Below are 12,098 nucleotides of genomic sequence, written 5' to 3'. Positions count from 1 at the left end.
TCTCGTCGGCTTTCACTCGTGGAGACCTTGTGGTCCGCAGCGTCCCTAGCGGACTCCATCCAGACCAGAGCCATGAACTAATACGAGGGGGGACAAGGCTCAGCTCTAAGGTGCTTCGCCTCTAAATATCGAAGGACACTTTGTAAATTCCAAAGTGTGTGCGGCGAAAGCTTGTGCCCATTCGACTGACTAACGGCGCATGCGCATTCGCTCATTATTCTTCTGGTGTTTGGTATCGGGGGAATCCACATTCTTGGGGCGCTTCTCTGAACCGCTTGCCGTGGAATCATCAGGGGCGCTTGGGAGCCATCCGACTAACTCGACTGTGGCAACGAGATGTCTGACGAAGGAGCGTTGCCGCGCTCGCCGCTGTGCAATCACGTGATTTTTGAGAGAGTGCAAAGGGGAGAGGCCACAGCTGTGGCGGTGCAACTGTTGCTATGCTACGCTGTGCCATCACGTGGTTGCTGAGAGAGTGTGAGGGGGAGAGGCCACAGTTGGCACTGTTCCAAGGCACGGACGGACGGACCGTTGGACGCTGCGAGTATAAGCCATTAAAGGGTTTCACCTTAAAATCTGCTTCTTGTATCGCGTCGATGAAAGCGTCAGTCGGGAAAAAGTTCACCACGCTCAAAGAAACGCCTATAGTGGCGTCGTTCAACATCGGCAACCAGCTCCTGGATTGGCTCACCTGGGTTGAGCTGTCGTTCTCCCAGACTAGCGAAGCGAAACTGTGTTGATGAGGGTTCGCCATACCGATCGGATGGGATTCGCGTCACCAACCTGAAATATTCGTGACGACTAGATGACAGGTTGCATACAAGTCCGTGGCTATGCCACGCAGACTGGCTACTAGTACCTGCGCTTTTCTGGCATCGTCTCAGCCGTTAGCTGTCATGACGTTGAGCAGCTGTATCAGGTCGGCCTCCCTCAGAACAGTGCCGTCGTACAAGGAAACGTCTAGGAACTGTGGAGAGGGCATCACTAGATTGTTGCTCAATACTGTGGCGTTCAGGGCATGTCCGTAACCAGCGCTGCCACCAAAAATGCATTGACGGAGAGTAACCCTAGGGTTTACACGGCTTTTATAAAAGCGTATGCGCTTTGCAGACACATATCTCGCTCACTAACTTTTCTTCTCCCTTGTCCAGTCGCTGTGCCCAACGCCGTCTCCTAGTTAGGCAACGGTAGCAAGGTATGTGCACAACGGACAACCAGTAGAGAAATCGATAGAGTGCATGTTGCAATCATGCCGGCACGTCTTGCACTGAGCGACAACTTTATACCGTGAGTGACATACATATATATATATATATATATATATATATATATATATATATATGAACCGGTACCGGCAACATTGATGCCTTCAGGTAGCATGCGTGGGTTTATTGACCAGTTGCCTTAACCAAAAAGATCACGTACTCGTGACGCCTGCAGCAGCATGTTCCGCATCCGCCGTCAATGTTCGTGGGTGTTGGCGCTGGCTAACGCTCGCAGGGTAACTTCTGGTAGTAAAACATAAATAACCCAGAAAGTGTATCGGAGAACGGCGCCCCGGCTGCTCAATTGGTAAGTCACGCATAATGCGAATACCCGGGATCGGTCCCCCCCTGCGGCACGATTTTTTACCCCTTTTCATTTCGATTAAATTCAATTAGTAAGTGCAAGTAATTAGCCCGATGTTGTCCTTGGTGTATATGTCTGTTAGCGTCTTATGAATATATATATATATATGTATATATATATATATATATATATACACACTACATAACGAGGGCTCGAATCCGGCAACAATGATGCCTTCAGGTAGCATATGCGGATTTATTGTCCAGTTGCCATCACCCAAAACGATCACGTGCTCGTGACGCCTGCGGCAGAAAGGATGTTCCACATCCGCCCTATGGTTTGTGAGTGGTGGCGCTGGCTAACACTCCCAGGGTTAGTTCTATTTGTAAAACATAAATACCCCAGAAAGTGGAAGGGAAAACGGTTCCGCCGTAGCTCAATGGTGAGAGCATCGCACACGTAATGCGAAGACGTGGGTTCGTTCCCCACCTGCGGACAGTTGTTTTTTCATCCATTTTCATTTATTTATCATTTCTTTAATTCAATTAAGTACAAGTAATTTCCCCCTGTGTTGTCCTTGGTGTTCCACATACAGATTGATAAGAGTTTGTTGGCTTATTATGATATGCTTATATAGATATGTGTGTGTGTGTGTTCCACAGGCCAAACAAACGCGTGCGCGGCCCACGCTGTAAACGTCTTATTTTGACGTCTGCTATGATTCCGGACTGCCTAAATGGATCTTACACATTAGAACATATAAAAAGTCCGGTAATTACTTCAAATTGCATGTCGGGACCTAAACAGCATGGCGGCTTCTCAACCTCAGTCCAAGCTTCGTACACGTGTACTTTTTCGAGTACGATAATGCGTCTTTTTGTAAAGCTTCGTGAAGTTGTGGTAGGAGGACGACAATTTAATGTTTGTGCTCGGTGTGCGGGGCCCGATAGGTGAAATGCGCGGGCTTTTCGGTGCTTGTGCTCGGTGTGCGGGGCCGAAAAGCGCGGGATTGAGCGTGGCTGGTGCGCGTGGTGGGTGCGCGTGCCGGGAGAGACCATCTCGAACGACAAGGCAGCCAAGCTGACAGAACGGCGCAGTGCTGCGAGATGGAGCTTGACCACATAAGTATAGCTTGGACCCTTGTGTTCGTTTACATATATATGAAAATTTAAGCTTGCTGTGATGAACTTACAAACGTGCAACTTTACGGCTATGATAGCAAAAGACACAAGCAGGTCACAAAGACCATTTTGCTAAAGCTAGGTTTGTGTGGGCGTCACCGATTTGTTCTTTGAATCAGCGCAAGAAGCCATGACACAGGATGAGCGCTGTCCTTCCTTTTTATGTTGCCGTCGTTTTTCCCGCTGATACAAAAAAAAATGTCTCAGTTTCGCCCGCATGGCGAAGCATCAGTTCCGATAGCAAATTAGTAGAGAGCTATTCGGAGTAGGGATAGTAGTTTTATCGGCTGCATAAACTTGGACACATTCGCTTGCTAACTGAATTAACAAGCGTCATGTCTGCGCGCACAAGCAAACGTGAATAGATCACACTCGATGACCGCGGACAACCACTGTCCAAACGTTGGCACCAAGCGCAGCCGCCGCAGTAGCGAAGGTTCGTGCGGTCTATCGCTTCAACGGAAACTGAGCGGCGAATGCACAGCGCATACAAAGGTCAGAGCCATGTGGAGATCGCTTTCAAGATGCGGTGCGGGCCACCGCCACAGCCGGGCAAAGTTCAAGCGCTTTGTTGGCAGAGTACAAGCTGCACCCCCACCTCCCTCCCACGCTGCCTTTCCGCTTTCCTCCTTTCGCGTGCGAGACTGAGTGGCTAGTTCACCTAGCTCCCGTTTGCAAGATAGGCATTTGGTGCCGCAGCACAACGTCGCCCCCCGCCCCCCATCCCTCCCTTCCATGCTCCCATGGCCTATCGCGCGACGAAAGTCGCGCTTGCTGTCCGCCGTGAGTTTGCTCTCCGTGATAGCGCGCGTCCCACGCGCGCTTTCACTCGCACATACGGCGCGCATCGATCATTTTATCGCCCTTGAACTTTATACGGAACCTCACGGCGATGGCGACGACGACTGCGACGGCGACAGCAGAAATGCGCTTGAAGTGCCCATATAATTGCTATCGCAATAATATGTGAATTCCAACTCGCCCAGCTTTCTACGTTACTGCGTCACTGACTTGCTCGTCAAGAAGTGCGCGTACCTCATGAAGTCTTCGTTCTGCCTGATGACGTCCCAGGTAGACTGGCCTTCGCAGATCTCGTTATGCAAGTTAGGTGCGAACTTGTTGTGTCTGTGGCTTTCCTTCTCCGAGTTACAAAAATGCTTTATCTGTGAAGAAAGAAACCCTTTTCAGATATCGCGAACACAAGCGTCGAGACGAATTTCGCCTCCCAAGTGATGCCCCTAAATTTATTGCCAATCCATTCACTTCATTGACGCAAACGCGAGTATTTTGTTTCGATGCCTGGTATGACCAATTGCACAGCAACCATAACTCATAATTATCAATATAGGCGAATAGTGGATCGGCTCTGGAAGGCTATTCGCTTTACTATTTAAAATATATGTTGGAAGGATGAATGTTGGTTGTTGGTGATCCTTGATAAGAGATTGTATTTCACTGAGTAATTCTTGTAGACTACACAGCCTTTAATCAGAAATTTTCAACCCGCAGTATTGGTGTATATAGATGTAAGTCAGTTCATCTTTGCTTTGTTGACCCCAGCGGCGCGAGCGCCAGCGAGGAAGACGACTGCCATCCTGCTCCCACACTGCCACAGCTTTGTCGCGCAGACCCGACAAGCGAGTGAGATTGAGGGACGCTGCCTTACCTCAGAGTTCCACGAAATCGTGTAAGCATCAGACGCCCCAAGGCTGGCACACTAGGGACGCGCCACTCTGAGAGCTATAATGGCTATTATATATTCCATTTAGATTATACGTAATTATATACGATAATAGCGGCATATATATATATATATATATATATATATATATGTAGTTGACGATCGGCGACGGAAGCGCACCGCCACTCGGTTGTGAGTACAGTGTACTAGAAGATTCTAGTACACTGTAGTTGTGAGAGTACGGGCCCTTTGAATCGGCGTTTATGGTTCGAAGCCGAACTGAGCGCTGTTCATGGTTACAAGCAAAACTACGTGCTGTTCATGGATACAAGAAGAACTCACTGAAATCAGTGTTGTTCAAGGTTGGAATCAGAATTCGGTGTTTCACACAAGTGACAATGAAAAAGCACTGAATGAGCGCTTTTCTTAAAACTGAAATCTTTATCGGCACATAGCCCGAATATTTCCACATACAGAAGCAATAAGCAAACGAAGAAAACTAAAACCGCAGAAATCCGCAAAAAAGAAGCCACAATGCAGCGAAAACGCAAGTAACAAGTTTTGTCCCTTGTGTTGGCGCCGTATCATGTTTGTAACCGTGAGTCCAATGCGAGTAGCCCTTTTTGAAGTCCTAATTTAGAGCGATTCAGTCACCGCTGAATGCGCGCCCATCTCGGAAATAGGTGAAAGAGCCGCATAAGGAGCTACACATACATGATAAGTGACAGTGAATCACTCATAAAACAGCGTCACGTGACATGCATCCAGGGGAGACGGCTATCATTCGGGATTTCAGTCGCTTTAGTGGCTATGGTGTTGCACTGCTATGGTTATCACAGCCGCAGCGGGCCATTTCGATGGGGACACACCTTAAAAAGCCGAGGTGGTCAAATTTATTCTGGAGCCTCTTACTACGGCGTTCCCGTAATGATATCGTGATTTTGGCGCGTAATCCTGCAGAATTATTTTCATGCTCGCTGCCTGTAAGAGTATAGCTACGTCACTATAGGGAGAAAAAGAAAAGTAACTTTCATCATGTATACGTACCGTTCCAAAAGGAAATAAACACCGCATATCCACGGGGTGAATGATGATGAGTGGGCGAAGCTCCGGAGGGAATCATCGGTAAACCGTGAATCTTCCGTGTAATTCGCCCAGTCTCGCCGCACTAAATCGAACGATTGACTTCCACCAATGACACGCACCATATGTGACGTCATTCCTATTTTATAACAGCGCCCTTCATTATAATTGCACCATCTCCCGCTTAAGGGGACGCTAGCACAAACGCGTTAGAAACGTGCAGTACTCTAAGGGGAAGAGGCCACAGCGTCTTACGCAGCCGTTTACACATGCCGGAACGTGCACCGCGTTTGCCGACGCCATCAGCGTTTATGAATACGGGGGTAAGGCGGAGAGACCACAGCGTCTTACACCAGCTTCTTGCACGGGCCGTAACGCGCTAGCACAAACGCGTTAGAAACGCGCAGTCTTTCGTTAATGTTGGGTATTTATTGCCATCTAGGTGCGTCTGTCCATGTGCGCTTCGTGGCGTAGTGGTTAGCGCCACGCGTTTAGAAGCGAGGGGTCCATGGTTCGATTCCGCTACGGCCACAACTCTCGGAATTTTTTTTTTCTCATAAAAGTAGACGTGGCTACCTACTACGACGACTACGACGACTACTACTACAGAGGAGGGACAGACCCACACCCTAAGGAGCTTCGCCCCTAAAAACAAATCGACGGTTTGGCGCGCTAGAACCACGGTATCTCATTATGAGGCGCCCCGTCGAGTGGGAATGCTGAAAAACTTTGCCCGCACGGGGAGCTAGAGTGTAGACCGTTTATAACGTAAGTCACCGGAGTCGTGAATATCTGCATTATAAGCGGTACCACCCTTTAACCAAAACAACAATTTTCAATCCCTGCACGTATGCAAAACATGTAGCCCAAACAGCCGCGCGTATCCGAGAATCTAAACGTGCGACTGGGTTTGTCAGAGCCGTGTGGAAATCGCTTTCAAGATACGTTGCGTACGACAACACCGACAGCCGGCACAGGCGCAAACGCATTTGTTGGCAGATTAGAAGCCACCCCCGCCCCCTCCCGCGCTGCCTTCCCGCTTTGCTCCTGTCGCGTGGGAGATAGCGTCGCCAGTTTCCCTTGCGTTGCAATGTGTTGCAAGATACACATTTGGTGCCGCAGCGCAGCGTCGCCCCCCCCCCCCCCTCCCTCCCTTCCTCGCATACCCTACGGCCTTTCGCGCCATGGAAGTCGCGTGTGCTCTCCTCTGTGCGTTCGCCATCCGTGAAGGCGCGCGCCCCCCGCGAGCTTTCACTCGCACATACGGCGCGCGGTGACGATTTTATCACCCTTATGGTGTATTCGGATGGTCGTTTTCGAGCGCTCTAGAGGGCTCTGAAAAGTGGCCACGCGTTCGGGTGGTAGAAGTCGAGCGCTCGGACTACGTTCGGATGGTTCTTTCAGAGCGCCAGCCTCTGACTCAGAGCGCTCCCAACCGCTCTGACTTGCTAGAGAGAACGTTGGCGCGATCTGGCCGAGAGCAGTGTCACGTGATACTAACCGCCGCGGTTTGACGCGGTTGCCGACAGGTGACAGCGCCGGCGCACATTTTCGCCGTCGGGAGTTTCGGAGCGTCGTGCGGGTTTGTTGCGTTGTGTTCGTGGTGTTTTCGTGTGTCGCTCCCGTCAATTTATATCCAGGAAAGCATAATTGCACCATGTCGAAACGAAGGCGGCTACGAAAGGCGCAAGAATCATCAGTGATGCTTTTAGAGCACCTCGCAACCGAGGGCCTTGAAGCTAGCAGCTCCGACGACGACGACCGCCACATTTATGCAAACAAGTTCGCCGAGTTGTTCGCCGAGCATCTTGAAGTGCCGAAGGTCAAAGGCTATGTTCAGAAGGTAGTCAGCGATTATTCCGACAAACAGGTAACATTAAGTTCGGCCGCAAGGCAAAGTGAACTCACCTAATGTTCTTCTACAGTTTCGCAGCAACTTCCGCCTCCCGCGATCAGCCTGTAACCAGCTGGTCAAACAGTTCGAAGCGTCGGAATGTTTTCCGTCTGACAGGAACCATGGCGGTGTGCCCGTCAAATCGGCAGAGGAGCACATTCTCTCATTTCTCTGGTGAATGAACCGCATTTCTGATTTGTATGCTGAGTTGAAGATCCAGTGTAGTACAAGCAGCAATATAATCAGCAAGCTTCTCTGAACTTTTTGTTTGGAGTAGGATCATCACTGTCTCCATTCATCGTGAAAAAAGTAGTTAATATAAAAAAAGACAGAAGAAGCTCTTCGCTTTCCAGTAGATGTTCAACAAGGCGGCTAACAAGCATGTCGAGCCTGGTGCCTATTAAGCATATGGCGATCCTTATTCTAATTTGCTGTTTTAATCAGTTTGAGCAGACGCTGCTTTACCTTATTGATAACAATGCAAACACGTGCTGTTTTATGTTCTGTTGATGCACGTAATGGCATACAGAAATACTCGTCATACCCCAAACCACAACACAGCACAAATCGAGTAGCAATGGGCTGGTTCCAGACCCATGTAATGCACACTCGAACACAGAGGCATGTAAAGATCATGCGATTTGTGCTTGCAGTTTTAAATTGTTTTATTTTAGTTGTTCAATAATGGGACCAAATCTTGGTTTACCTGCACTATATATCATCATCAGCCTATATTTATGTCCACTGCAGGACCAAGGCCTCTCCCTGCGATCTCCAATTACCCCTGTCTTGCGCTAGCTGATTCCAACTTGCGCCTGCGAATTTCCTAACTTCATATATAGGCGCCCGCTGTGGTCTCAATAGAGGCCAAATAAGTCAGCTGTGGAGTTTGCACACACATGGAGTAGCTCCTGTTTGTTACCACATGTAGAACTATATTAGATGCAGGGCACTTCTTTCTGCAAGTAGCTGCTCTCCGTACTTTCATGTAAATTAAGCATGACAATCTTTCCATGTAATGGTCAAGCATAACAACTCATATGAAAATATTTTCTAGGTATGCTGTCAACAAGGCCTCAATGAGGGAGGTTGCTGTGCTTTTCAACATGGCAGAGTCTACGCAGTTTGCTGTGATTGATAGGGTGCTCGGCTTTCTTTGTGCCATTGCCCCAGACGTCATATACTTTGGAATGGACAAAGAGGCATTAGCCAGGGAATTCGAGAATGTGAGCTGTTATTTTGCCTTCTTATATTTTTATCTGCATTTCAACATGAAGTATGTTAAGGGAAAACAATCAAATATGCATGAAGAAGCACGCCTTTCGAAATAATACAGAACTCCTTTTTTTGTTGACAAGTTGTAAACAGCAATAATAATAAAAGGGACTGTACACCAACTTGTGCAAAATGACCAATGCACGAGATATAATTGCAAAATGACATGGCTTCAATGATAAGCACTAATTCTCACTTCTAATTAGTGCATTACCATTAGATTGACAGCGGGAACTAATGTGCTGTTGTAAAATATTTTTCTAGCCTTCATTATGTATGTTCTTTATGGTTTATTCTGACTTCGCAATGACTTTTTCTTTTTGCAGCTTGCAGGGTTTCCGAATGTAATAGGGTGTATCGATGGCACCTATATTCCCATGCGCTGCCCAGTGAACAAGACAAGGTCTACCTATATAAACAGGCATGACCAGGTGTCATTAACAATGCAGGGCATCTGCAACTCCAAAGGCAGGTTCCAAGACGTCTTTACTGGCCCACCAAGCAAGGTTCATGATGGTCGTGTGCTGAAACTATCAACTGTTCAGCAAGATTTGCCCACACTTTGCCAGGTGAACAGGTATCACATCCTTGGAGATGCCGCCTACCCAATTAGGGAACACCTTCTTACGCCGTTTAAGAATTATGGCAACATGACGCAAGCAAAGAGCAAGTACAATACTTGCCATGCATCTACAAGGGTAGTCATTGAAAATGCATTCGCCTTATTAAAGCAGAGGTTTCGTCAGCTTCGCTACATCGAATTCACCACAGTTGACAAAATAACACAGTTCATTGTAGGATGCTGCGTGCTCCACAACATATGCCTCGACAATGGCGATATAGATGTGGAGGATCTGTTGACCGACGAAGAGAGGGAAGAAAGAAGCCAGGATACACTGCTGCGCATCAGACAGGACCGCGCAGAGTTGGCTGCTAACAGGCAGCCACAGACTGACCGTGAAAGTGTGCTTCGCCGTCTGGGTGAATTGAAAAGAAATGCTTTGGTGGGGCAGCTGTAGGTAACGAGGGAGAAAATAAAGGAATTGTTGGTCATTTATCTTGAACCAGAAAGAATGTTAGTGCTTTACTCGGTTTACTAATCCTGAAACATTTTTTCTCTTTTCTGAAGTGTGCAAGTTTCACACAAATTGATGTCATAGCAAAGACAAATTTTATTGCACATGACATACAGAGGCATGAACTTGTATATGCCACGCTTCACATGTTGTCTTCTTTTGCTGCAAGGTCTTTCAATGCAGCGATGTGCTCCCTGTGGAGTTTGAGCAGCTCTTGGTGCCTTTCCTCTCGTCTTTTCTCTCTCTCTTCCCTTTTTGCTTCTCGCTCTTCATTTATTATTTGCATGTGCTCAAAGAAATACTTCATGTGCATCATTCGACCTGCATTAGGACGGCCTGCCTTGTGTGTTCCCTTTCTTTTTGGTGCAGAGTCGGTAACTACGCTTGAAGGGGCGTCGAGAAATTCAGAGTTGCCTGACAGGTCAGCACAGTCAGCTCCTATAGGAATGTTGGCAGCACCTGTAAGAATGTTGGCGGGATCCTTGGCACCTTGAGCAGATTGAGATGTCTTGTATGTCACGGAGTGCACACCACGAAGAACTTCGGGCTGTATGCTGTCATCTGCTGCCCTTATTGCCGCAAATTCTTCTTCATACGACACCTGGCAGCGGGAATGGCCTGATGTTTTGTTATTAGTGTCTTCATCTTTCTTTCGCTTTGCAATTGTCTTGAATCGTGACTCGCACTGTGTCGGAGTCCTGTAAATATTCAGGATCTGAAGAATTTCCTTAGAAATATACTCGTACATAGCACGCTTGCAGCGGAATTTTTTCATGGGGCCTACTTTGGTTGAGTAGTGTGCATAAAGGTTTAATAACAGCCTTGTCTCGCCTTCTCCCCATGGTCCTGTTTACAGGAGAAAAAGAAAAGCCGGGTTATAACATTAGTAATATTTTTGCAAATGCTCGAATATTTTATGTACTAGCAAAGCAAGTGAGGGGAGTAAATGGACATGCAAGCATTTTAATAATTGTCACTGCAGGAGAACAGTAAGCAAAACCTTGTGACATTAGGGTCACAAGGCCTGGCTGTTTGAATTCAGCCTACAACAATGAGAAAGAAAAAGCGTTGCAACGTCATTACACCTACCGGAAGACGGGCTGTTCTCGCTGGCAGCAGTGGTGGCTTCCCCAAGCAAGACTGGGCTTGGTGCGTTACCTGTGATAAAAGATAGTTGAATGACACGGTATTAATAATTATTAGGAGTCACGAGCATCTGATGTAAACGCGTGTTCCTACACAGGACGCGTTCTACGAAGCGCATACACTCAGCGGAAAATGAATTATAAGCTGCTCAATTACGCAGACGAAGTTCAATTCCAACTGTCGCAGTTTTCTTTCCGTGCTGGTGGTGTAGCAGTGGCGATACATGCGAAAACGCCAGTGTCACTCATGGCATCCATTAATGAAGAAGGCTTAATCGGCGAAACACACTAGCAGACGACTTCGAATGAAATGTAAGCAGTGCTGAAAACCAGCGCACGCGCCTTACAGGAGCAGCAGATAACACACACAGCGGGTGTTACGCCTACTGCTAGTACATGAAGCTTCCGAGCTAAAGCTGTTAGTGTACCCTAATATTATAAACTGGAATTCACGTTAGCGAGATATACAGGCGCCTAAAAAGCAAGGTGCCGGTACAAAGTTTCACTAGCGGCGCGCTCCTTGTACAACACGCGCGAAGGGGCTGCAGCACAGTTCCAAACACTTGACGAACAAAAAACTTCTTTCGAAAGCTTCCGCTCAACTTACCGTCATACATGGTGAGGAAGAGTGACTGCGCTGGGCTGAGAGAGCCGTCGCTGCGGTCAAGCACATCTGAACTGGACGACGCCATTTGTCACTGTCGCACAAGAATGTTTACACGGCGGCTTCCCGCGCTGCCTGCGCAGTGGCGCCACCGGCGCGCTGCTCCGAGATCGCTCATGCATTCGGTTGGTACACTGCGTCTCCCGCTCAGATTGCGGGCTCGCTCGCATCTGCAGACTCTGAGCCAGAGGACCAGAGCGGCCAACCGAATACGCCATTAGACACAAGCTCCACGTCTCATGCTCCTCCTCCGCATCGCCCTCGTTGATCTCCACTCCCATCGGTGGCGCACCTCGTTGAGAAGCGTGCTCGCTACCGCCCTTGTCTGCGAGATTTTCCCGTGGAAGCCGCATTATAACCAGTATTTCGTCTCAGGCGGCTGCACTGTAAGCGGTACGCGTATACATGAAGTGCTAAGGAAAATTAACGGGAGTCTAAAAAGACGGTACTATATCAGGTCCTGCACTATAAGCGGTTACGTTATAAGTGGTCTTATAAGGTACGCTTATTTCTAAGTACACGAGCGTTTT

General features: G+C 48.1%; 2 protein-coding genes across 2 annotated transcripts; one reads left to right on the top strand and one right to left on the bottom strand.

The window, feature by feature from the left end:
• The first annotated feature begins 7,273 nt into the window (after positions 1 to 7,273).
• Positions 7,274 to 9,702, top strand: LOC119466281 (putative nuclease HARBI1). Its single transcript, XM_037726758.2, has 4 exons — positions 7,274 to 7,384; positions 7,440 to 7,582; positions 8,466 to 8,634; positions 9,010 to 9,702. Exons 3-4 carry the CDS (start codon positions 8,488 to 8,490, stop codon positions 9,700 to 9,702), a joined length of 840 nt encoding a protein of 279 aa, XP_037582686.2. The 5' UTR covers positions 7,274 to 7,384; positions 7,440 to 7,582; positions 8,466 to 8,487.
• On the bottom strand, positions 9,530 to 11,784 carry LOC119431691 (uncharacterized). The gene is made up of 3 exons (XM_037699170.2): positions 11,512 to 11,784; positions 10,849 to 10,917; positions 9,530 to 10,605 (listed from the first exon to the last, which is right to left on the bottom strand). Exons 1-3 carry the CDS (start codon positions 11,594 to 11,596, stop codon positions 9,902 to 9,904), a joined length of 858 nt encoding a protein of 285 aa, XP_037555098.1. The 5' UTR covers positions 11,597 to 11,784; the 3' UTR covers positions 9,530 to 9,901.
• Between the last annotated feature and the right edge of the window lie 314 nt (positions 11,785 to 12,098).

Source organism: Dermacentor silvarum, chromosome 10 (assembly GCF_013339745.2).
Source record: "Dermacentor silvarum isolate Dsil-2018 chromosome 10, BIME_Dsil_1.4, whole genome shotgun sequence".
In the NCBI taxonomy this organism is placed as follows: domain Eukaryota; kingdom Metazoa; phylum Arthropoda; class Arachnida; order Ixodida; family Ixodidae; genus Dermacentor; species Dermacentor silvarum.
Note: the sequence above shows the minus strand (reverse complement) of the source record. Positions and strands in the feature narration are given on the sequence as shown.